This window comes from Colletotrichum siamense, assembly GCF_013390195.1.
Source record: "Colletotrichum siamense strain Cg363 chromosome Unknown KSG_Cg363_contig02, whole genome shotgun sequence".
NCBI classification, from domain to species: domain Eukaryota; kingdom Fungi; phylum Ascomycota; class Sordariomycetes; order Glomerellales; family Glomerellaceae; genus Colletotrichum; species Colletotrichum siamense.
This window is the reverse complement of record NW_023501015.1, coordinates 358205-384899: the sequence shown is the minus strand read 5'-3', so window position 1 is coordinate 384899 and position 26695 is coordinate 358205. Positions and strand designations below refer to the sequence as shown.

The 26695-nt window shown below is 37.5% G+C and overlaps 6 protein-coding genes across 6 annotated transcripts; 2 read left to right on the top strand and 4 right to left on the bottom strand.

Moving 5' to 3' along the window:
- Positions 1-12097: 12097 nt before the first annotated feature.
- CGCS363_v002121 (uncharacterized protein) lies at positions 12098-12801 on the top strand (the record flags this gene model as incomplete). The annotated part of the gene is made up of 3 exons (XM_036633970.1): positions 12098-12166; positions 12257-12262; positions 12325-12801. The coding sequence occupies 3 exons, from the start codon at positions 12098-12100 to the stop codon at positions 12799-12801; spliced, it is 552 nt and encodes a 183-aa protein (XP_036499376.1).
- A 1019-nt stretch (positions 12802-13820) lies between these two features.
- On the top strand, positions 13821-16166 carry CGCS363_v002120 (Beta-galactosidase BoGH2A; the record flags this gene model as incomplete). The annotated part of the gene is made up of 3 exons (XM_036633969.1): positions 13821-13830; positions 13891-15309; positions 15367-16166. 3 exons carry the CDS (start codon positions 13821-13823, stop codon positions 16164-16166), a joined length of 2229 nt encoding a protein of 742 aa, XP_036499377.1.
- Positions 16167-16333: 167 nt separating this feature from the next.
- Positions 16334-17326, bottom strand: CGCS363_v002119 (uncharacterized protein; the record flags this gene model as incomplete). The annotated part of the gene is made up of 3 exons (XM_036633968.1): positions 16334-16355; positions 16400-16886; positions 16939-17326. The coding sequence occupies 3 exons, from the start codon at positions 17324-17326 to the stop codon at positions 16334-16336; spliced, it is 897 nt and encodes a 298-aa protein (XP_036500491.1).
- A 2815-nt stretch (positions 17327-20141) lies between these two features.
- Positions 20142-21890, bottom strand: gloP-1 (Cytochrome P450 monooxygenase gloP; the record flags this gene model as incomplete). The annotated part of the gene is made up of 3 exons (XM_036633967.1): positions 20142-20313; positions 20367-21604; positions 21660-21890. The coding sequence occupies 3 exons, from the start codon at positions 21888-21890 to the stop codon at positions 20142-20144; spliced, it is 1641 nt and encodes a 546-aa protein (XP_036500490.1).
- Positions 21891-22624: 734 nt separating this feature from the next.
- On the bottom strand, positions 22625-23689 carry CGCS363_v002117 (Ycf48-like protein; the record flags this gene model as incomplete). The annotated part of the gene is made up of 1 exon (XM_036633966.1): positions 22625-23689. One exon carries the CDS (start codon positions 23687-23689, stop codon positions 22625-22627), a length of 1065 nt encoding a protein of 354 aa, XP_036500487.1.
- Positions 23690-24170: 481 nt separating this feature from the next.
- On the bottom strand, positions 24171-24969 carry rhgT-1 (Rhamnogalacturonan acetylesterase RhgT; the record flags this gene model as incomplete). The annotated part of the gene is made up of 2 exons (XM_036633965.1): positions 24171-24524; positions 24583-24969. 2 exons carry the CDS (start codon positions 24967-24969, stop codon positions 24171-24173), a joined length of 741 nt encoding a protein of 246 aa, XP_036500486.1.
- Positions 24970-26695: the final 1726 nt, after the last annotated feature.

Genomic DNA, 26695 nt, shown 5'->3' with positions numbered 1-26695 from the left:
TATTAATTAAACTTCTTATTATTTTTATATTTTTATATTTTTAATATTTTAAGTAGATATATATATAGAGAAGTTATCTATATATATTTTCTTTTTAATACTTAATATTTATAAGATTATTAGCTTTATAATTAATTACTTCTTATATATTAGCTAAAATATTTATTTAGTTACTTTTTTAAAATATTTATATATTAATTATTATATTATTAGAGATTAATATAATACTATATTACTACTTAATAATAAAATAAATTTTACTTCTCTCTTTAGTTTATTTAAAAGAAGAGATAATATTAATTTATAAACTATTTAGCTAAATAACTCTCTTAGTAGATAGATAAACTTAAATAAAAATTAATATTAGTTTAGATATATTAATAAGCTTTCTCTAAATAATAATAATAATAATATTAGTTTTCTTTATAATATATAAATAAACTATTTTTATTTTAAATTAAATATTACTATTTACTTTTTAATCTCTATTATTTATATTTAATATAGGAGTAATATTAAATTTATTATATATAATATTTTTAATAATTAAATTAAAAATAAGTAAATTATTACTTTTAAATATTAAATTATAAATAACTTAAATTTATAATAAAGTTAGTTTTTTATTACTTATATTATCCTCCTTTTTAAATATATTATAGAATAATATAAATATATAATTAATATTATAGTAAAAAGTTATAAATATATTATCTATAAATTAAGTAGTTTAATAAAAAGTTAAGTTAATTAAGATTAAATTTAATTAAAATAGTAATATTAATAAAAATAAAGTACTTTAAGTTTATAGTTATAATATAGCCCCCCTACAAAAAGACTACAGCAAAATTCACCCTATACGCAGGCATAATTCTAGAAACACTATATAGGTATCTTAACTTATACCCTCTACTAATTAAGGAAAACAGTATAGAAACTTTATACGTTCCTACTAGTAAGTAAACCTTTATATAAAGTTAAACGCGCGCCCTAGCTAAATAGACTAGCAGAATAGTAATAATACTAGCTACATAGCATAGAGCTAGTAGCGCTATATATAGTAGGGCTAATTATATTAGGGCTAAAGGGGTTACTAAGGCTCTTATAGCCTAGTAATACTACTATAAAAGAGATAACTCCTTAACTAAAGAAGTTATAATACTACTATATAAGAAATAACTCTTTAACTAAAGAAGTTATTAGAAGAGGTTCTTATAGCTAGAAGTATAAAAACTCTACTAGTATAAAGCTTTATACTTATCCCTCTTCCTCTTCCTCTTCTTTATCCTTAAACTTATATTAATAACCTATTATTATAACCTATAATAAATCCTAAAACTTTACTATATTTATACTATAAGAGATATATAAGAATACTAATCTCTTATAAAGTATGCTTTTCTATAAAGGAATAGCTAAAGGTATTACTATATAGAATAATATCTATATAATAAATAAAGTCCTTAAATATAGTAAGTACTTTTTTACTAATTAGTAGTATATTATTAAAGTAATTATAGCTAGAACTCTTATAAATACCTCTAGAGGAAACCCTCTTTATACTATAATTAAGGTGATAAATAATAGCCTTAGATACCTCCAGAGCTATAACAAGTACTACATAGTAGTACTACAACTACGTAGTATACTACAATACTACAACTTATAGTATATACTACTACTACACTATAAGTAGTTATAGTATAGTTATAGTACTAAATTTTAACCTATAGTATACTACATACTACAACTATATATAATAGTAGTATACTACAAATACTACAAATTATACTATAGATTATATTATAATATAAAGGAAATACTTAAGTATTTAAATATATATATTATATTTAATATATAATAATAAGTTAATATAAAGAGTGACTATAGTTAATATTTTCTATCTAATTTAATCTAATTTATACTTAATCTCTTTTTATAAATCTAAGTTTTCTTAAGAATCTATTATAGAAGTATTAATATCTTCTATATTTTCTCCTTCTATAACTCCTTCTATAACTCCCTCTAATTCTTCTATATAGCTCTTCTTCTTCTATATCTATATCAAATAGATCGCTATAACTTTTAGGTTTAATACTTATATCTTCTATAACGTTAATTTTCTAACCTTTTAGTAATACTAACTGCCTTCTAATATTATCTTTTAAACTAGTATGCCTTTTAGTAATAATATTACTAGATTAGTTAAAATTACACTCTACTACAGAAGAAGTAGAAGCTATAGCTAAATATTTTCTAGCTAAAATAGCTAAAATAGGATATTTAGACTTATTTAGCTCCCACTAAACTAAAGGATCTATCTATAAAGTATATTAGTAAATTATAATATAACTAAAATATTAATATAATAAAGAAATATTTAAATAAATATATATACCTTATCATCTTCTACTACACATTTAGTATAATATATAATCTCATTTTCTTAAGATTTTTTAGTTTCTTCTTTTTTAATTTTAGGAAAAAGTCCACTATTAAGCTTAGGCTTAGGCTTAAGTCGTAGATTATTATAAGGAGGATTATTAGGTCTAGTAGTAGATAAATCTATAATTATTCTACTATTAGTAAACTTATTATTATTAATATTAGATTCTATTTCCTCTTCAGATTCAGAAGAGTTATCCTTTCTTAAAAGAATATGCCTATTAATAGATCTAATATAATAAGAGCCTCCTTTAAGCTGTAAAGAAGTTATAACTTTTTGTTTTAAACTAAATTAAATAGTTAGTAATAATATAAATATATATATATATATATATATTATATTAATATAAAAATATATATTTAAAGAATAGTAAATACCTTTTATACTCTTTAGTTAAATCGTTTATAACTATAGTAATAACAGTTTCACTAACAATTCCATTTAAAAAGTTAGGGTCTTCTAGAGTAGTTAGGTTATACCTAAGATCTAGTATAAAAGCTAGTAAATAAGGCTTATAAATCCTATAAGTATCCATATTTACTATAAGAGGGTAGTATTTAGCTAATTTATTAGTTCCTTTCTCTATAGCTGTAATAAAGCTATTAGTATAAGGAAATAAAGGCTTTAAGCTCTAGTAATTAAAATATTAGTAAATAAGTATTTAAATATAAAATATTATAAATAATATAATAATATTTAAGTTAATATATAACTTATATCTCCTCTAACTACTAATTTAGCATTCTTTTTATATAACTCTTTAAGATCTTTTAAAGAGTAATATATCTAACTAATATAAGGTAATATAGTAGAATTAGTGATATAAGTTTGAGATTATAAATATTTAGTAGGACCATAAAAAATCTCTAATATATCTTTTAAGTGATCTAATTAGTCCTAATTATCTAATAAAGGATAAATAGCTTTAAAAGCAGCTACTTTAGTATTTCTTTTTAAATAATCTAAAGCAGGCCTTAATAATAAAGCATCTAATATCATTCTATAAACTGAATTCTATTTAGTATTATTACCTATTAAAGTTAATATTAGTATATATATATATATATATATATATATAATAGAATAATAATATATTAATAGTATTATATTAATATTTAATATATACTTACAGAGAGGGATTTTAGTTTTCTTTAAGTTAGAAGGAAGCTCTCCTTCTTTTTTTTTAATTTCTAGAGCTACTTTAAACTCAGATTGTATAGTAGTATTATTCTTTAAAAAAATAACTACTTTTTTAAGACTTCCAATATTACCTATTTAATAGTTAGTTAATATATTATATTATATAAATATATATAACTTATAATATAAAACTTACTAGCTAATAGCTCTAATAGCTTTTTAGATTCAGATTAAGTTAATACTTTACTTAAATCTATATTAGATATAATAGCTAGATTTTTAAACTCTAATATATCACTATCTTTAGTAGATAATTTAATAAAAGAATCTATTATATCTTTTGTAGCTAAATTTAAAGTATAGGTAAAGTAGCAGTAATTATAAAGAGGTACTAAAGTAAAACTATTTCTTTTAATATTAAAAGATTTTACTAAAGCGTCTAAAAAGGTATTATTATTAGACCTATTATCTCTAGTAATACTATAAATATATATTAGTATAGATATTTAATTAAATTAATAATATATTAATACTTACTTTATAATTCTTTCTAAAGGTATTTTATATTTATTAAGAATATTCTTAATAAAAACCTCATTAATATATCTACTAGTATAAGCTTAACTTAAAGCTTTAAATCTTAGTAATATATAGTATAGTTTAAACTCTTTACTAATAAGGTAAGCTATAACTCCTAAATAACCTTTAGAGTTTATAGAAGTCTATATCTAACTGTATAGATATAAATCTATTATAGTCTAAGTGGTCTTTTATAAACTAACTTAAACCTTAAAACTTAGATTTATATAGATTATCTATATAAATAACTAAGTTTCTATAATAAAGAGGCTAGAAACCACTATATATATATATATTAATATATTAATTAGAATTAAAAGAAATATTATTTATATATTAATAACTAACCTAGTTAAATAAGCTAAAAGATTATTAAAGCTTTTAGATATAATAGTACTAAAAGGTAAATTAAACTCTAGCATAAAGTCTATAATTTTACTTAAAGCTATATCTTCATTAAATACTTTAGTATAATTATTACTAGTAATAGTAGAAGTTCTAAGCCTTTTTTTATTACTAGTAATTATAGAAGAAGGTATAAAGCTAGGAGGTGCAAAAAAGTTATTAACTTCTTATTAAGTTAATAGCCTAGTAGTATTCCACTAAGTAACTATATTTTAATTAGTATATATAATATATATATTTATATATATTAAAAGTTTAATAATATAAAGTTATATAAGTTATATTTACTTATAGTATATTTTTTCAAGGTTACTTTCATCTTCTAGCGTATATTTAATAGCAGGATATACTGTTTTATAATACTTAACCCTATTACTAGCCTGAAATCTATTAGCTTTACAGCTAAATTTACTTCTATAGTTACTAGCTTAGCAAAAAGACGTAGTAGTTCGTTCTTTAGAAGTATCTATAGGGTCTAAAACTCTATTAAATAGCCTATTTGCTATAATATAAGCATTAGTAGGCCCTAATTTATAGGTAGGTTGATTTTCTTTAGTATCTTTATAATCGTCGTTATTAGCTTGCTTTTTAGTAGTATATAAACTACTAAAAGCATCTAAAGTTTCAGAAGCTAGAGGAGAAAAAGCAGGGTCTAAATCTATTTTTATAGGTTTTTATAGTTATAAAGTTTTTAATATAGGTTTTTTTAATAAGGTTATAATAGTAAAAATAAAGAAGTTATATAGTATAAATTAAGTAGTAAGTTTATAAGCTATAAGTTATAGACTATAAGTTATAGTATTAATTTAAATCTTACTCCTTAGTTATAATTTATAAAAGGAATTTTAAAAGCTAGATAGATAGGTAAGAATAAGCTTATTATATATATAATTACTTTATAAGTTTTTAATATAATAGTATTACTACTAATAGTACTACTACTAATAGTATTACTACTATTAATACTACTACTAGTAATATTACTACTAATAGTATTACTACTAATAGTATTACTACTAATAGTATTACTACTAATAGTACTACTACTATTAATATTACTACTAATAATATTACTATTAACTATAATTATTTATATAGCTATATTATATATAAATTAGAATATATAAACTATAGCTTACTTATAAGTTATAAGTTATTTTAAGCTTATAATTTATAATTTAAAACTTTAGTTTCTAAGTTAATAATACTAAGTATAATATAAGTTATAAGTTATAACTATTATTATAAGTAGCTTATATATAATATAATATTAAAGTAAGTAAGATTATTATTATAATAATATTTTAATTATATTTATTAGTAGTATTAATTTTCTAATAGAAATAGATAATACTTTTATTATTAATAGTAATATTATTATTACTTGAAAGATATCTAAATTTATAGATATGTTTATAAGCTATATTTAATATAGTAATATAACTTTAAGAGAGGAAGAAGCTGAAAAAAGAGATAAAGATTTTAATATAGATAGCTTAGGCTTATATATAGAGGATAATTTTAAAAGATTTAATCTTTTTACTATATTAGCTAGTTAATTAGAAGAAGAGAAGCAAAGTAAAGCTTTATATTATATTATTATAAAAGAATATCTTAGTTTAAGGTATAATTATTCTGCTTTTAAAGAATATTTAGTAAGTATATTAATATTCTAATAACTAATATTTAAAGGTTAAAACTAATTATTAAAGAATACTTTAATATATCCTATAGGAAATAAATTAGCTATAAGGATATTATATAATATAAATAAATATTATATAGAGTAAAGTGAATAGGATAGAAATAACTTTACTAAAGAAGAGTGGGATATATATATTAATAAGGATAAAGATATATTATTATAGTTTTAGAAGGAAACGTTTAATCCTATTATTTTTAAGTTTATATTTAATAGGTTTATAGAAGTAGAAAATAGTAGCTTAGAGTAGTATATTATAAGTTTTTATATAGTATATAATATATATAATATATATTATTAATTAGAATTAGTTATATAAGATTTAAAATATATATTTATAATTATTACTTAATATATATATATATATATATATATATTTACTTTATATAATACTTAACCTATATAACTATATATATAATTATTATAATTTATATATATTATTTTTAATATTATTAACATTAATTAATATAATATTTATTAATTTTATTTTATATTAATTAATAATAAATTATTATTTAATATCTACTGCTTATAAGTACCCCTAAATAGCTGAATATTTAGTATAATTACTAGTAGAATTTTACTAGGAAATTCCCTTTATTAATTAATATTATTAAAATTATTCACATTATAAACTACTTATAGGATAAACCCCACCTCACTAAGTGTCCTTCAGAGCAGGCGCTTTAACCTAGCGGTTTGGGCGTTAATTATGTGTTAAATTTCCTATGTTAGCGTTATTGTTTTTGCAAGAGCTTGGGTTCGAATCCCATTATAGTTACTTTTTTTTCGATTTGTTTTTTCTTTTTTTAGTTTTTATTCTTTTTTTAATTAGTTTTAATTTTTTAAAGGTTTTTTAAGTGCTTAATAATTCTAATACTATTAATTATACTATTAATACTAGTAATAAAACTAGGAATATTAAAGCTATTAATATTATTATTATTATTACTAATACTATTAATACTACTAATACTACTAATACTACTAATATTAATATTACTATTAATACTACTAATACTACTAATACTACTAATACTACTAATATTAATATTACTATTAATACTACTAATACTACTAATACTGCTAATATTAATATTACTATTAATACTACTAATACTATTAATACTACTAATACTATTAATACTACTAATACTATTAATACTATTAATACTATTAATACTATTAATACTATTAATACTACTAATACTATTAGTATTACTATTAATATTAATACTAATAGAACTACTTATATATTACTTTTACCTCTTTATATATATTTAGTTTTATAGTCTTTTAATAAGTTATAATTTTTAACTTATAAGCTATAGTTTAAACTTTTTTATATTATAAAAGTATATATATCTTTATAAAATTAAAATATATAACTTAAGATTTTAATTATAAACTATACTTTTAGTTTATACTAGCTAAAAGGTTAAGTAAGTATTAATATATTATTATCTTATAATTTAACTTTAAATTCTTTAATTACTAATTTAATACTAGTTAAAATGCCTTCTCAAACGTTAAATACTACAGCTATTCCTATCTTTAATAATAATAAAGATATAGCTGAAGTTTTTATTTATATTAATAATATATTCCAATATATTAAATTATATTATAATAATATATTTAATTAACTAGCTGAATATAATATTAAAAAGAAAGAAAATAAGCTTAAGTATTATAAGTTAGGCTTAGAACCTTATTTTCTTAATGAAAAACCTTATAACGAGGTAGAAACTTTAAAAGCTATAATTAATAAGCATAAAGCTATATATACTTCTAAACTACACTTAGAAATTATTAATAGTATTATGTGGGAATTAAATTTAAGCTTAAATAGTTAGCAACCTTTTAAATCTAAATTAAAACAAATTAAAGTAAGTAAATATTAATTATTAATATAAGTTATTATATAAGATTTAAAAACTAATTAGTATATTAATATAGATTGATTTAATTTGTGAAATCCCTAGGAATATTACTAATATAATTACTTTATCTATTAGTAATTATACGTTATAGAATAATAGTTATGAAAAGGAATCTGTTTTAAGTCTTTAGAATAGTATAGATTACTTAGGAACCTTATTTAAAGATAGATTTTAATACTATATAACTTATATAGTTAGTTATAATTTATTATAATTTAATTAAAAACCTATAGTAAATTTATAGTACTACTATAGTATATATAGTATCTATAGTATAATATAGTACTAAAGTACTACAATATATTATTTTAGTATATTTTATAAGTTTTATAAGTATATATATATATTTTATAGTACTATATTATTATATAAGTTAAATAGTATAATATAAGTTAAAAATATATAGATATATATAAGTATAAAGTATAGAAACTATTTTTTAAATATTTTAAAAATAATATTTAATTCTTAATATATTTAAAGATATTATTATTATATTTTATATATAAAGTCTATATAGAGAAAGGTAATTATTTATTAAATTAAATATATTTAAAGTAGTATATATAGAGTATATACTAAGCAGAAAAATATAAAAAAAACACTATATATATAATATATACTAAGTAATTTAAGAGAATTATTTCAGTATTTTATATATATATATAAATATTATTATTTAAATTTAAGAAGAAACCTAGCGTTATCTCTACTATTAATAAGGGTAAAGTGGCGGTGAGAAACTAGTAGTTAGAATATTACTCTGATAATCCTGTTTTCTCAACCGGTTATTTAACATCCATATACAAGGTAATCTGGGCAAAAACTGCATTATTCGAATACTCCAATTCCAGAGATTCAAACAGTAGTATTTTCTTAATTTCTAGAGGTAGTTTAGATTTAATATAGATTAAAACGTTTATTTAAACTCCTTTTATTCCCCCTTCGATATCTCTTCTAATCCTCAAGCAATTTAAGCTAAAGTACCACTATTCGGCACTAAAATAGCTTCTCTTTCTGATTCTATAGGTTTAGAGCTTATCCCTTACCCCACTTCTGCCCCTGAGGCCTTCTGTGATTAGCTGTTTAGCTTTATTAGCTCTATAGTTAATTCTACTACTATAAAGCCTTCTTTTAACCCCTCCCTTACTATTCAGCCTTTTGAGGCTGAAATTAACGCTAATTAGGACCTTTTCAACCTTTCTAAGCTAATCAGCAATTTTCCTAGATTTTCTGAGGATTTATTTAATATAAATTCCTTTGAAAACTAGGTTAACTTGCCTACTAAGATTCTACCCTCTACCTCTCCCTAAACGCCTAAAAATAGGCTTATTTAGACGCTTAGAAGGTCTCCTAGGCTTGAAATTCAGATCTAATCCCTCTCTGTAAGTTATTATTATTTATTTAATTAATATATATTTAAATATACTAATATTAAAAAGCCTCAAGAAAAATCTAAATATATAGATTTTTCAGGGGAAATTCAAGCTGGATTTGAATGTAAGAAGTGCAAGAGGGGCTTTTTAACCTCTATAGCTTTAAAAATGCATTAGAGATAGGCTAAAAAGCAGAGCTTTTATAAGAAGTATTTTTAGTTATATAGTATAGGTTAGGATTACTTTTTTAGGTTGAATATACTGTTATTACCGTCTTTAGTACTTTATATACTTAATATATTAAAACTAGATTTTTCCTATATTTTCCTGGATTTTTAAAGAATTATTTAGAATTTTATAAATATAAAGTGATATATTATTATTTTTCCCATTCGGAGGTACTTAGAAATACTTAGCAGTTCTAGGAGTATAATAATAAGAAGTTATATTTACTTAAAAGCTATTATTCTATACTTTTATAGTTTTTTTAATATGTAGTTATGTAGTATGTAGTATACTACATACTATAACTACAGTAGTATGTAGTGTAGTTGTAGTATAGACTTTTTCCTTGTAGTATACTACATACTATAACTACATACTCTGTAGTATACTACATACTACAACTACATGTAGTCCTGTAGTACTGTAGTATGTAGTAGTCAATGCTCTGGATACCTCTATATAGAGGCTATATATATTTCTAGCTATCCTAAGGAGTAGCCTTTCTTTATATAAGCCCTCTATAATACTAAGGTAGAGGTAGCCTAAGCTTAGACCTAGTAGGGATTAATAAGTGCGCTTTATACTAACTAATAGAGAGAGCGTTACTAATAATAGCATAGCTACTACTAAGCGAAAGCGTTAGCTAGCTTAATCAAATAAGAAGAATAATAAATAGTAAAGCAGTAATAAGGATAGTATTTAATAGTAGTATAAGTAATATATAAGAGAGAGGATAGGTTAATAGTTTAGTAGTTAGTAATTAAGTAATTAAGTAATTATAAACTATATTATTACTAAAGTGAAGTTAAAGATAGTGAAGTTATTAATATATATATATAAGTGCAGCTAAGGTTAAGAGAGTTATAATTATATAACTAAAGGCTATATATATTATTAGGAGGCATAGAGTTAGGAGGTCTGTCGCTCTAAGTAGGTAAAAATCATAGTGAACAGCTAGAGGCCATATAAAGTACTTTAAAGCTAAATTATATATAGTAGATCTTTTTTTTACTTTTTTTATATTATTATTATTTTTTAATAAAACGATATTTTTAGAGCTTTTTATAATAATAGAAAAACTATAAATATATATTTTTTTATAATATAAATTTAGCTATTATTAAATTATTAATTTTAAGTTTAACTTTAATAATAATAACCTCTTTAGTAGCTTTTTTAGTAGCTTTTTTAATAGTAATAACTTAATAAACCTTCTTAATAAATATAATAATTCTAATTAATAGTAAAGTAAAATATTAAAAAGTATCTTTAATAGTATTTTATATTAATTATTATATATATTATTATTTCTATATACTATTAGTAATAAGTAATAAATAATACCTAAAAAAGTTATTATTTACTTATTAAGCTATATAATAATATTTAAGAAATATTATAATACTTTTAAATAATAAGATTTAATAGAAATAAATTAATTAAAACTATTAGAATAAGTTAATTACTATATTATAAATATCTATATAGTATTAAGTAAATTTTTATATATATATAGGGATTATATATATGTAATTTTAGTAAAAAGGGGGGGTAGACGCTATTAACGCAACGGAGTGTAATCTGATTAAATCTAAATCGGCGAGACGGGAGTGTCCAGCCGAGCGCTCCGGGCATTCTTACGCCCCGAACGCCCCGGGCAATAGGCAGGACAACTCCGAACTTATCACAACAATGCAATTCATTGGCAAAAAGAGTTGAAACACGGCAATCTCCGGAAAGGATAATCTGGTGGGACACGTTATTGAATTCATTAAATATGCTTCTACCAGCGACTTATGACCACACACTATCCCACTTTTATCCGCATAGGATTATTATGCATATGCTCGGACCTGCTCATGACACCAGAGCGAGTCAGCTATCAAGTAAATCTCGCCGTCTGGGAGGCTCACTATGGTTCTTTTTCCTTAATTATCAGCACCGCCTCTTAACTAAGGTTCACGTCTTAACTCGAATGATCTATCTAAGTTAGAGGAGGCTGACAAAATGCTCGGCGAAATTGGTTATTGGGAAAGGGAGATCTAGATAATTTATCCAGAGGCGGCGTGCTTAATAATCCTGCAAGATGGCTCAGGAGCTTTGGGGGCTGAAGATAATAGATTGGGGTTCTAATTTTAACGGAGTCGTCAATGACCATTGTGAAGTAAAGGTCTTTAAATACAGAAGCTGGAGGCAGTCCTGCATGTGTCTTTCATCGATAGACCCGTCCGCATAACCTAGCCACCTACCTTTGCTTTGTATCTATTTCTATTTAGTCGCAATGCGTCTCAGCTTTGTGCCCAGCCTGTGGCTCACAATTGGCTTGCTCTTAGAATCTACTTTTGGCGCAGTGAGTTAAACCCCCTCGTCCCACGTCTTATCTTTGGATATGGCACTTATGATGCGGTCGTGATCGCTTACTGACCTCGCGATTCTCTAGATTCTCGTATGCCAAAAAGCCCCGAGTCTCGAGCTTCTGTGGTTCTAACCAAATGCTTCTTACCATAGGGAAATGCGGCGTACACCATACAGGACTCTGCATTAGCTAAATCGGTCTTCACAAATGGCTATGAAAATGGGAAGAAAGCTCTCGTTCGAGTCGTTGTAGACTCTTTCGACTACAAGATTACAGCCAAATCGGCGTGGAACGCTCACGACAGCACGCCAAACCGGTTACATCTCAACGAAATAATGATGGCACTCTGGAAGGACGACGGGCTGGAGCCGGGGGAGATGGTCACTGTCGAATTCTCTTGGATTGTCAATCAGCCCACGAAAGATGCAATTGCCAGCGTTCGTAGTCAGCGCAATGCAGGCTCCTCTGACACTGTTAGAGTCACTGAGGGAGAGACAGGATGGGATACACTAATGGGCTGTCCATTCGGTGGCGTCGCCCAGAGATTGGCAAGCGAGGCTGGGAAATCAATTTTCTCCATCACGGTGACGGACGCCGGGCTAGATGACATGACTTTTGAGTTCGAATGAAAGAGAGAGATCGAGGAGACTCCTTAGTCTTGGATGACGTATTCAAATAGGTCAAGAAATGTTTTTGCCTAGTCTTGATCATACATGTAGTCAGTACCCGCCAACCCCCGTTATCTACTGGTGCACTCCAGCACTTGATTTTGAATTTGTTCCTTCCCATCCGAAATGGTACTATGAATGGACTAGTAAGCTTCGCGAGATTGTCATGAGGACCTCGGTATTATGTTACAAGGTGTTGCGTATGAGTGTGACAAGCAATGGGTAAACAATATGGTCACAACTACGGGTAAAACCTTTAGACTTCGTCTGGTTGCGGACCAGGACAAAATTGCGATGGACATCAATGATGTTTGTTAGATAGAATAGAACATATTGTTTTCCATGGAAGTCGTACCTTAAGGGTGCTGGGCCAAGCTAGAAGGATAGATCCATTGATCCGCGGAGTATTCCGAGCCCCGAAGATTAGCATCAAAGGAGCGATACCGTTCGTACCATTCCAGATGGATACAACCTTGCGGCGTGAAGGAACCGGCTGATCCCATGTCAACCAAGTCACATGAGGGCTAGAGATCGTCGCATTGCCGCAGTTCCCCCGCATTCTCTTCTTCTGGCCATTGCTACCATCCAGATTCAGAACCACACTCTTGGCACTATTGTATGAGGGCGGAAAATTTAGTCGCTTACCAAGTTCCTCGCGGTATGAAGAGGCGAGATAGTACGTTTTACTTTTTCGATAAATACACAGCGCATATGGGTCCTTGCTAGTATCACATTGTCTGATCTGTAGGCAGAAGCAAGTCATCGAACATCATCAACTTTACAGAATTTCTCTCGTTTCATTTTTATGCGCCTCAAAATGCTCTTGATACCTAGCGTCATTTTATGGCTTCTAGTTGGGATTGCCAACACTCAGTTTTTTGACGGAGAAGAACTCGATAAGCTGGTGTCGTTTTCAGGGACTCGAGAGAGAACGAGGTTGCATGCTGGATGGTGCTTTCGGCGTTCGGAGTCTATCCCAGATGGGGTTGTGTATGAACGTCGTCCGGATGCCAACGGTGATGAACTCTTCGAGCTGAAGCCATGGTGTAGGTTGGTACCGCCAAGACCTAGTCATCGGACACAACATCAACAACACAATTCGCTACCTGGACATCGATGGCGGCATGTCTTACCCAATGGTGTGGGTCAATGGCCATCTGGTTGGGGGTTGGCCATTTGGATATAACTCGTTCCGCCTGAACATTTCACCATATTTGAAAGAAGGCAGCAACACCCTGGCAATCCGCACGGAGAATCCTGCTGGGCACTCGTCGCGTTGGTATCCAGGCGCCGGTCTCTATCGCAACGTCTGGCTGACGACAGTGAAATCCGTGCACGTTGGTCACTGGGGCACCAAAGTCACCTCGCGCGATGTTTCCAAAGACTCGGCCACGATTGACTTGTCGGTCACAATCCAGACATTCAAAGATTCTATTGTGGGAGCCAATGAAACACAAACCACTGTTACCATCATCAGCGAAGTCTTTGAGCTCGACTCCGCAAATGGTCAACGACGACCAGAGCCCGTGGCACAGTTTCCCTGGCAGACCCTCGACTTGGCTGGCAATAACACTGAGACCAACTCCTCCGTGATTATCAACAGTCCTAAGCTGTGGGGACCACCTCCATCGCAAAAGCCCAGTCTCTATGAAGTCGTCACTACATTGTATGCTGGAAGAGATACACGGCAATCCTTGCTCCTGGATTCCTATGAAACCAAGTTTGGCATCCGTTCTGTGGTCTTCGAACCGAATAAGGGAATTGTCGTCAATGGCGAGCATGTCTATCTACAAGGTGTCAACCAGCATCACGATCTCGGAGCCTTAGGAGCGGCCTACAATCATCGAGCCGCAGTCAGACAACTCGAGACACTGCAGGAGTTGGGTGCCAACGCAATCCGACTATCACATAATCCCCCTGCACCCGAGCTACTGGATTTGACAGATAGGATGGGCTTTCTGGTGATCAACGAAATATTCGATAGTTGGTTTGAAGGGAAAGCTGATCTAGATTTTCACTTGATCTTCGAAGATTGGCGAGAGCCTGATCTGCGCGCTTTGATCCGGCGAGATCGAAATCACCCATCAGTCATTCTATGGAGCTACGGTAACGAGGTCAAGGAACAGTCTAGCGATGACGAGGGCGCGGCAGAGATTTCAGTTTACCTACGTGACATCTGTCACCAAGAGGATTCAACTAGACTTACCACATCGGCTATCCACTTTTCTTCTCCGAACTCGTCGCTGGCTCAGACTCTGGAGCTCATCAGCATCAACTACCAAGGCGAGGGCGTCAGGTACGGCCCAGCGTACGAGTACCTGACCGGGAATAAGAAGACGCCCCAATACGACGCTTTCCATAAGGCCTTTCCCGACAGGGTCATCACGAGCAGTGAATATGCGTCATCTCTCAGTCTCCGAGGGTCTTTCTCGTTCCCTGTCACGCCGTACAATAGTGCACCGGTCAACAGTACAGATGGAGATATTCCAAACGAGAAGGGCGTTAGTGCCTACGAGCTGTAAACAGCCCAAGCTGGATCGTCGCCAGATCGGGTCTTTCTAGCCCAGGATGAACACCCATACGTCTCCGGTGGCTTTGTCTGGACAGGATGGGATTACATCGGGGAGCCATACTACCACAAGGGCACCAGAAGCGGAGACTGGGGAATAATCGACCTGGCCGGTTTCAAAAAGGAGCGGTTCTGGCTGTACCAAGCTCGTTGGCGGCCCGACTTTCCCATGGCACACATAGTTCCTCACTGGACCTGGCCGAACCGAACTAGGGAGATTACGCCCGTTCATGTCTTCTCATCGGGTGATGAGGCCGAGCTCTTTGTCAACGGCGAGTCAAAAGGTCGAAGAACTCGCGAGAGTAACCCGGGTTTCTATCGGTTCAAGTGGGATGACGTGAAGTACGAGCCGGGAGAGGTGCACGTTGTCACGTACAAGGATGGCAAGGAATGGGCAAACGATACCGTCAGAACTACAGGCGACGCTGTTGGACTTCGACTGAAGGCTGGCCGTGAAAAGATTGCGGCGGACGGCGAGGACGTTTCCTTCATTACGGTCGAGGTCGTGGACGCTGACGGGAATGTGGCACCGTTGGCAAATAACATGATATCGATGTCCGTCGCATATGGGCCAGGCGAGATCGTTGCGACAGACAATGGACATCCGGGGGATTTTACAGCGTTTACGTCCAAAGAACGAAAGGCATTTCATGGTCTACTATTCGCGATTGTCAAGTCTACTGGTACAGGGGATTCTATCATCACAGCAAACAGTACCGGATTGAAGTCGGCGAGTCTTCCTTTGATAGCGGTTTAATACTGTGACGAGACAATACAAATTCTTGATGTTTCCGACGTGCACCAGGTTCTTCTGTAATCATACAAGCGTGTTTACAAGTGTATTGAACACGGTTTTATTGAGATTTGTGCAAGCAATCGGCGCAATATCCTACCGATACTACGAGCCAAGTTGTATGAACACCATTAGAACTGCTGCGTATCTGAACTGGTGTCAGCTAGGCAAGGGCTCGTTGGGGTCATGTAACTTACGCTGCCGTAGCTCCAAGAACTTCGAATGGCTTAGCAACCATGCCTAGGGATAAAACAAGAAGAAATATGAAAACAAATATCGTAATTACGGCAAGCTTTCCCTTGAGATCCTCTATAGCCTGGAGAACCCAGATGGGAGTCAGAAGCATGAACACTCCAATGGCGATGATCACCGCCGATACGAATGCATTCATACGTTCGTCAGAGTAGTAAGACACCTCACGAGCGTCATAGCTGGGGGCTTCGTTCTCTCGATGTCTCCAAATTGACAGTGTCCTGAGTCGCAGTGAACTATCAATGACCTGCCTTAAAGGAGTCTTTTCTGTGTATGCGACAGATATGAGATCTTCCTTTGCCAGATAGGCTTGCTCCTCGCGCGCGATTGCTGCGAAATCGTGATTGAAATGCCAATTCTGGAGGTTCTTTCGATGTCTCTTTGCAGCCTTCGGAAACCGTCTTAGTGCGGGCTGTTGAAGGATAAGCTCGTCTGATCATTGTCAGTGAGAGGTGAGAAATTTTGGGTCCTTCAGGTTACGCACTGTAGTGCCTCAACTTTTGAGATATCTCTTTAATCAAAGTAGAACGCCCTTCAATGTCCCCTCTCAATGTGCTATTGTTGAAGTCTGGGGCATTTGCCGCCATTGTGCCCTTATCTACGTCTTCAAGCTCCTCCTCAAGCTGCGTAATCTCATCTTGCATCGCGAGCGCAACCCTAACATTCAACTCATCAAACCGTCGGAGAAGGAAAAAGTCATCTTCGGAGGAGATGAAGTCGGAGTATCCTTTGTATCCTATGTATTTCCACGGCTTTTGGTGAACCTCGTCATCCGTCGGCTTCTCATAAGCGATCGTGCTCGGCCGGCTTGATGTTTGACTACAAGTGGTCGATTGCGCTGTTCCAGAACTTGTTGATAGTCGATCCAACATGGCGTTTGCAGATTTGTAACTTTTACTGCGGTTCCCAAATATAAATATGAGGTGTTGGTTGGAAATTCGCGCACCAGGCTTGTCGGCGTCTGCAGAGGGGCGGAGTGGTCAAATATCCCTGCACACTGCTGCACCTGGCTCGCTGGCAAGGCATCCTCATGGAGTTGGTATTGACATGTCACAGCCACTTGGGACTATCAGGTGACTATCGCATGGCATACTCAATTGGCTGGTAAGAATATCTACATGCAGAATTGCTGACATAGCCTACCGTGGATGTCACCCTACAACCTGGTCAGGCTCCCGCATCTGCTAATTGGTGGCGTGATGCGGTTCTCGCGTTCGAGTGGCAGGAGGTAGCCTGAGTTGATAAAAGCCCGTTCGTCTACCTGTAAGGTTTCAAGACCTTTGAAGCTGTGTCACCCACCCATACAAAGCCATCCTTGCCTTTTCGGAACTAATGACTCGAATACTGACTGCCACAAGGAGCTTGATCAATCTATTGCCTAGTCCATTGACTCGCTGCAAACATGGCGAAATCTGTTTCCAATCCGCAACCTACCTCTATGGACGAAAAGAACTTGAACGGAGGCAATCTTGACAATATATATCCTTCAAGAACCGGGCAAAGTCAACGAATTCGACAGTGCCAGTCAGGGTCGGCAGGCGTACCAGCTTTTGTGCCTCGAAGTATCCCTGAATTTGTACTGGACGCTCCAGTGCCGGGTTTGAGAGAGAACTTAGGGGACGTCAGGAGAAAAGGGGATTGCACACGAAAGGCAGAAGCACCGCCGACCGGACAGCCGCAAGCACAACAACATTTACAACGTTGACAACCACGGAGGCGGGCCAACCGTCTAGACCACACTGGTGATGAGAATAACAGCGATTCTGATGGAGAAAATAGCCCGCAGAAAACTCATGGCAAGGGTGATGAAAAGCAGTATGATCAGAATCCGTATCGGGTCATGAAGGAAAGGGCCTTCGCCCAGAATATAATGCAGGCTACTCAGACTCAAAGCCTACGTGGCGGCCAGATATCTCGGTAAAGTGGACAATGTTAAATGTACAATAGAGCCATCCAATTGACAAATACTATTGTCCTATGCATTCTCTTTCGGAGAAACAGAGCACGCGTATGATTCCGAGAGAAAGATATCGGAGGGACTGGAGCGCATACGATATATGTAATAGGATGATTAGCAATATTCAGAATAATGTTGCAGCGATTTGCTAGTTCAAGCCGGTGGAAGTGCTGCGGGTATCAAAGCAGGATAGGGTTGTTTCTCTGTACGATTGACTACCCAGTTGTCAGGCGCACTCACAAATGAAGCACAGCAGCACACCCGCCAGCCTTGGCGGTAATGACCGCGTGAGGCAGATGGCTGCCTCACTACCCGGCCCCACAGAACATGCAGCTGAGGGCACCGGGTGAGAATTGCATCATCGCAAAGTAATGAGAGCTGTGGAATCTTTCCCGCATGCGTTGTTCTGGGTTGTGACGTCACCGGCAGACTGGCCACGACAAGAAAGCGGAAGGAATGCTATCTCAGGTACGCTTTGTACACATTTTAAGCCCCATGAAGGATACATATCTCTAGTGGTAGATTAAGTCTCTTTTCCTCGGCCTGATGTTTGCCTCGGTACCTATTGCATTGTACTGATACGGCGCATTCATAACGAACCGAATCGAAGTCCAGAGTAAAGGGTTGCAACATGTGCTGAACAACCCCTTGATTCCTGCCTGAGGTGCATGTAAGCTACCCCAATCTGGAAGATATTACGCCAACTGGCACTGAGCGTATCACGGGACAATTGGAGGCCACATGCATGGTTATCGGGCGCAAAATGCATCAAGTAAATCTGCGATTCCTCGTTGTCTCCCCCAGGCTGTCATTTGAGCTTTCTTTCCAGTTCTCTCTTCTTTTTGCCGTCAGTTCATGTCGCCGTCTTCAATGCCTTCATGAGTGCTACAGTTTTCGCGCACCGCAATGATTCCTAATTCAAAGACGGAAACCTCGAAAGTTTTGTACAGGGCTCAGACATTTTCCTCATACAGTGGGGGGAAGAATGAGGACTTTCGTACCAACCAATTCAGTAACAAGGGCCGAGATGACTATCGAAACAAGCCAATCCGCAGCGGGGGTGTAAACAAAAAGGAAGATTGGACTGTGCGAGCACTGCCGATTCCACAATATCAGCCACAAGATGCTCCAGAGATCCTCAAACGAAGCGCGACTTGGAACTCATCGGGCAAGATTGGCAACTGCAACGCTGATAAGGAGAAAGCTAAGGAGATAAAACGCAACTGAGAGTGCGGAATACGAAGGGGTGAATCCGGCGGGGAGAGTCATGGCAGGATGTCGCCGGCACTGGCAAAAGTTCAATGGTAATAAGGCTGAAGGAATTGAGGCCGGTCTAAATAAGCGATTTGTCAGAGGATTTGAATACGGATAGTTGATTCAGCTGGACTTGTATCGAACATTCCTTAGGGCGGGCATGCGAAGAGAAAGATTGATTTCCAACAAGCGTGAGGAGAGGCCATCACCCGTTAGCGTGTCCCCGCTTTCAATGTATTCAATCCAAGAAGGTACCTCCCGTGCGAAGACATGACTGGAACCCTCTTAGTACTTCGCGGTTCTATGACACCAAGGTCACGCATACCTAGGATCGTGTCGGAGTGAAGCCTAAGTAAAGAGTCATCAAGCGATAAGTCTGAAATTATTCGCGTCCCTACACGCGTACCTATCCATACATGTATCCAGTCCTTCCTGACGCCGATTCCTATCATAAATCGTGACCATGGTCGTTCATATTACACCGTGCCTTTCCTCCTCTTGATCTCGATCTTTGCTTCAACGGGGGGAACAACCGTCACGCCGATCCATTGCGGTTTCGGCCTCTCAGACAGGGTCTTCAGCTCGTAGTTTAACAGCAGGTTGGCGACAACCATCTTTAGTTCATGCGCCACGAAGAAACGTCCAGGGCTGTAAGGGGTTAGTCTTCAGGTCTGGCGGTGAGAATGGCGAAATCTACTTACCAAGCATGCCTTCCATGGCCAAACGCCAAATGGGCATCACTGGTCGTAACCATGCCTAGGTTCTTCAACCTGAGCCCCTCTTCCAGGTTCCTTTCCTCTTGCGGCTTCGCCTCATATGCTTCCCTCTCTCGACTCGTCCTGAAGGCGTCGTATTCCAAAGCGTTCGACGTGAGCTCGTCATCGTGGTGCAGGCCCTCGAGGTTGACTGTGAGGAACGTGCCCTTGGGCAAATGCCAGCCCTCTTGCTCATTGGTAATGCCCTCCTTTGCCACGACCTTGCGCTCCATCAAGGTGCAGCTGAAGTTGCTTAACCTCTGACTCTCACGGATCGCACTGTCCAGTCGGTATAGTCTTGACAACCCGTTCTTCGTCCATTGCCCGCCCTCTTCTTTCAAAACCCTAGCTGCCTCCTCTCGGATGCCATCGATATAGCCCTTTGCTGGGTCGGATGCTAGCAGGTCAAGGACGATACTATGGCCAGTGATGACTGTCGTGTGGATTGCCGCAAACTGAATCGGCAACAAGCGCTTCGAGATAACGTAGGGGTCCAGTTCGAAGTAGTTCTTCTCGGCCTTGGCCATGCGGATGTCCCATGTTATGAAGTCCTCCGGTGCAGCCCAGCTGTCGTATTCCGGATCCCCCGCCTCCTTCTTCTGCATGTCGTGTAGTCGCTTCCTAATGACGGGCAGACTATGCTTCGCCGCCTTGCGCCAGAGCCACCAGTTGGGGAGGGCAATCAAGGGCCCGATGATAGGCAGCATGATCTGCGGGATCATGTGCATGGCAAAGCAGTTCAGGATAACCTGGTCTACGAACGAAACCATGGCCTTGCAGAACTCCTTGTTTCGGCAAATCGTGTCGCCGACCAGCATTCTGTTTGTTACAGGAGGAACGATGGTCAACCAGGCATCCCATAGACTAAGGGTCTTCCAGTTATCAGTGTCGGTACCGAATGCCTCGTCGACGGCAACAGCAACCTCCTCTTCGATGCCCGGGACAAGGGTGCTGAGGTGACGCGCCAGACTCTTGTGGATCACGCGCGTATGCCAGACGTCGTCCGCATAGACCTTGCCTAGGAAGTTGTAGTCGCTGTATAGCACGTCATTGTGCGCTTCGTGGGCGGAGACGATCGAGTCGGGGTGCTCGAGCAGCCATTTCGTGAGGGATCGGGGGAGGACGATGTCGGGCGCCCTGCTCGCAGCGGCGGGTACGACGAATGCGCGGTTCTGCTTGTTGTACTGTCCTTGCTGTCAGCATTTCCTTTATCGCATGGCCAGATGGCCTGTGACATACCTTCTGGTACCCCTCAATGACCCAGTCTCTGTATCGAAAGATGTAGTAGTAGAAGTTCTTGATCCGCGCGACAGTTCCCTTGCCGTGGCCAACAACTGGAATGTTCTCAGGGTACGTAGGCTTCCATGTGTGGTCGAGAATGAGCAGCGTGACGAAGACAAAGAAGAGGGATCCGAAGACGCGCCCGGGCGTCAGGGAGTCGGTGATGTAGGCGTGAAGGCTTCCCGCCATGGTGGGCAGTCGGTCGGTCTGCTTCCTCTCGGCAGCTTGTCGTCGTTGTTGTTGTTGTTGTCGCTTCTGTTCCTCAAGTCGTCCTGGACATGATCATCTGAAATCCAGAGAGGGAGCGAAGGGTTGGTGGAGGTTAAGTTGCATCGTCGGAGTTTAGCAAGCAGCCGCTACCGATCAGGAGTCGCCAATTGGTAATGTTTCTTTGCTTCAGGTCAATGACGCTCTGGCGCTGTCAAGGACTCAAGCTTGCATTCCCGTCCGCGCTAAAAGACGAGCTGCCCTCCCTGGAGGGGAACCCCGGTCCTGAATGCAGCTGGTGATTGGGAGTTGGCGGTTTAAGCGAAGCACGCTGTGACCTGTTTCAGGTACGTGCCGTGTCTGTCATCGTTCTCGGATCCGGAGCTCTTAACACTTCATCACCCGAGTCATATGTCAAACTGTTAGAGATGTCCAAAGTCTGGGGGAGGTTTACTGCTTTTGGTGTCTCGAACCTTGCCGTATTCGGCTAGATCTGCTTCTTGGCTGTCCAGTCTTTCCCACTGAACTGGCTATGCATCGAGGGGCAGAGGGGACAGCTCCGTCAATCGTGTTCCATGATACGAGGAAACATGATATTTGAGAGCTGCTTACGCTCATTATTTCACGTTGACTCGTTCATGTTCTCAATCGACTGATTCTCAGGGGCAATATGTAACACCATTTTCTCAAAGCTTATCTACCCCGAATCCCCCTTCTCATTTCAACCAAAGTCTTCCGACTCTTCCGCTAGACCCAGACGCCCAGCAGACGCGCCCAGCGAGGCACTCGACACTGTCAAACGACCCTGTATCAAACGTCTTCCACGTCCGCCCGCCATCAACTGTCACATCTGATCCGGATGGGCCGACCGCAACCGCGACATTGCAGAGACCCGGAGCCCATGATGAACCCGACCGGTACCCGCCCGGAAACGCCTCCGACGCTGTCCACGTTGCGCCTCCGTCTTCCGACCATGACGAGGTGTATGCTGAGCCGTTGGCAACATTGAAGTCCCCGCCGACCGCGATGCCATTGAACTCGTCCTTGAACTGCACCGAAAAGACGCCAGCCGACGCGCCACCCACAATTGCGCTTCCCGAGACGTCCCAATTGTGCCCATCAGCACTTCGAAAGACTCTGCCAGGGTCAACGCCACCAGAAGCAAGATACCACCGTCCTGCCGCCGTTGAAATACACGTCCCACTGGCAGCAAAGCCGAACTCCCCTTCCAACGCAGGTGCCATGCCGCTAGAATCGACAATCTCCCAGGACTTTCCTCCATCCACCGTCTCGATCAATCGAAACTTGCCATCGACAGGATCGCTAACCGCAAGGCCTCTCTCCTCATCCTCAAAGTCGACGCAGTTGAAGAATGCCGCACCCTCTTCATTCGCAAACGTTTGAGTCCAGGACGCGCCTCCATCATTGGTGATGTACACGCGTGAATCCGCCCCCTCGCCGATGGACAGGATGACGGCCTTCTCAGTAGAAAAGGCTTGCACGTCGCGGAATTGAAGCTCTGCATCTTCCGGCGCGAGTGAAGGTCCGACCGATGACCATGAGGCGCCGCCATCTGTGGTAAGCAGGACGGTGCCATTCGTGCCAGAGACCCAAGCGATCTTGTCCGAGACTGGCGACAGTCCTCGAAACTGCTGCTTGCTTCCCGTTGGGAGAATCTCCCAGGTTAAGTTGGCGTGTCGCGATGAAATGCCGATCTGTGGGTTGACAGGCGACGCGACCGCGAGGGCCGCGAAGCCGAGCGAGAGAAAGCTGCGCAACATGGCTGATGAAGTGATACACTCAGCTTGCAAGTAGATAAAGAGCCAACCGGCTGCGGTGTTTGTTTTGTCACCTCATCCTGCGGGGTTACACCGCCAGCCTCCTCATTTCGCCGATTCTCTATCGCGACATCCTTCCGCAGATCATTGACGACCTTCCCAATCGGGACGTCAATATCGTGATGCTCGGGTCCTGTCCCACACCACACGATCCCGAACCATGGACTCGGATCCCGGCAATAGTTGCTCATTTCTGCAAAGCTGGCTGTAGAATGTTTTGTTCGGCCTGTTCAATTTATTTCCCCGCCACATGCGATAGACTCGTGAGACATCGGCTTGATGTTTTATTTCCTTGAACAACTTATTTACAGAACACCGGACGTCAAGAGGTATGTATAAGAAATAAATGCACCCTCACTCAATCTGCTGCCACAACCTCATGCTCAATTTGAGCCACACTTTGCTCACTGCCACAGTGGCGCTCTCACAAGCCACCATCCGTAAACTCTCCGTTGGCAATAGCGTCAGTAATCTCTTCGTCCGCCTCAAAGTATCCCGCAAGATCAGTCCTCTTCTCAAGCAGCAAGTCCACGACCATCCTTCCAAACACCTTCTCGCCCGCCAGGCTCAAATGAGTGCGATCAGAACCACCGAGGTTATAGGCGGTTGAGTTCTCCTCTCCAATGGCGTTGACGTAGTTGGTGCTCTTCATGTTGAGGTCGAGCCACTTAATCTTGCTTTCCTTCGCCGCAGCGATTGTCTTGCCGCGCCAGTCGTGCAGGTTCTGCACCACCTCGCCATCCTCAAAGGTTCGGCGGGTGAGCGAAGTGATGAAAATCTGTCCTCGTTAGCCTTCATACTTGCACTATGTCATACGGGATAAAAGAAAAACTCACCGGCGTAGCTCCAGCACTCTTGAGCTCAGCAGCAATGTCAATCAAATTCGCCCGGAACTCATCGAGCTCCATGACCTTCTGGTCATTGTGCCCGAATTGAACAGTTACGATGGGTTCGTAGTCGGTCTTGGTGTCATTGATGCCCTGCAGAAGCGAGTCCCAGCGGCCGCTGGACTTCCACGAGACGGTCGTCGAGCCGGATTTGCCTCTGTTCTCGCCCTCAGCGGGAGACTTCAGGTAGGAGAGGAAGCCGTTACCCCAGCCGCCGTTCACAGCAACGGTGGAGTCGCCGATGAGGAAGAAGTATGGGTCCTTCGCGGCGCGAGGTGTGGGTGTGCCTGAGATGAGGGAGGTGGCGAGGGCGAGGAGGACAGTTGCGGACTTCATTTTGAAGGTGATGATGGATGCTTTATTGGCTTGAGCGGATGGGCTGTCTGGTTTCGTGAGATGATATGCCAGGCATATATTGAGTTCTTATACTCGTCAACTTCAACATGAACTTCTACCATATCACCGAGATCGGCTCTTTTCTTCAGACCTCCTCCTTCCGCATCTGCATGACGACAGTCTCTCGGGGGAGGGAAGCCTAGAACGATGTTCAATGCAACAAAACACTTCCAGATTCGCATCGTGAAATCACAGTCATGCCGTTCCGGGCCCCGTAGCCGTTCATTCCACCACTCGCATCTGGCCCATTCGGCCGAGTCTTGCAACTGCAGCTGAAATTTCTCCAAATCAAGCAACTTCATGTCGGCAACTTCGTGACGATCAAGGCCTGCCAGAATGGAAGAGCATGCAGCAAGAGACAATGCAAGTGACTGAGACGGGCGAAGGACAAGCTCACCCGCCACATCTTTGCACCGAAGCCACCATGGCAAAGCAGCCCAGGGTTCCATCAGACCCCTAACGCGGACAGCTCCGCTCGTCCTAGCCACATGGCATAGCAGATCTCCCCCCAATTTCAGACGAACAGGGTGGGTGTTCCGGTGAGCCTCAGCGATCGGCAGTCGTTTTGGCGCTTTCGGCCTCACTGTCGTCTTCCCTAACGGTGGCCGGGGTATGTCCCTCGGGTTCGCTCACCACGCCGAAACCGCGGGATGTTTTTACCCCACAGCGGGCTTGTCAGTTTGCGTGGCAGGACATGGGGGCCGGCAGGCGAATAATCTTATTTAGCGCCGGTGTTTGGCGTTTATTAAGACTTCTACGTTGGATTTTCTCCTTTTGAGGGTATACGGCAAGTTGGCCTGCGATGTTATTGTCGTAGACGAGGTTGAGTTTTCTGAGGTCCTGTCTGAAGGCGCTACTATACGTAGTCAAGTGCCGACGACCCATAGATCGTCGTGAGAGTGGTACGATGACCAACACGGCAACAATTTGACTCCGGTTTTACGACTGAGAATGACACAATACTGGTTGTGAGAAACATGAGCTTGTCAGCTGGCGTCCCAGGAGATGTTCAGCCAAAGGCTACAAATGCTACTCGAGATGTTGGCAAGAACGGTGGTAACGCGCAACCCTGGAATCCGCTGGCGAGTCGATTCAAATCGCAGAAATGGTCCGTGATCTTCATGGAAACAGTATGGCCATTATCATGGAATTTCGTCTGGATCTGGTGCACATTTGCTCTACGGATACAGATACTCTTCCCAACACAGGCAGACGGGTGGATCGCATGGTGGATATGATGTGCTGCATTCACTGGAAGGGAAGGGCCCCTATTAGGCCCTAATCTTCTCGTTGCTAGTCGCTAGTAATTAGTAACTAGATCACATTAGCAGAGCATAAAAAAACTAAAAAATGCTTTTTTAATAATATTTTACTTAATTTAGTAGGGAAAATTAAGTAATTAATATACTTAAATTATTACTAGAGTTATATAAAATCCCTAAGTAAGACCTTAGCTAAGATAAGCTATAAAAAGGATAATATTAATAAAGAGTTAGTTTTCTATTATTAATCTTAGTAATAGAGAAATAAACTTTTTATTATTAGTACTAATAATTAAAAACTATTTAATTTTTTACTATTAAATATACTAAAATAAATAATTATTAATAAGTATTTATTACTTCTATTATTACTACTACTATTTTTATTACTATAGTATATATTA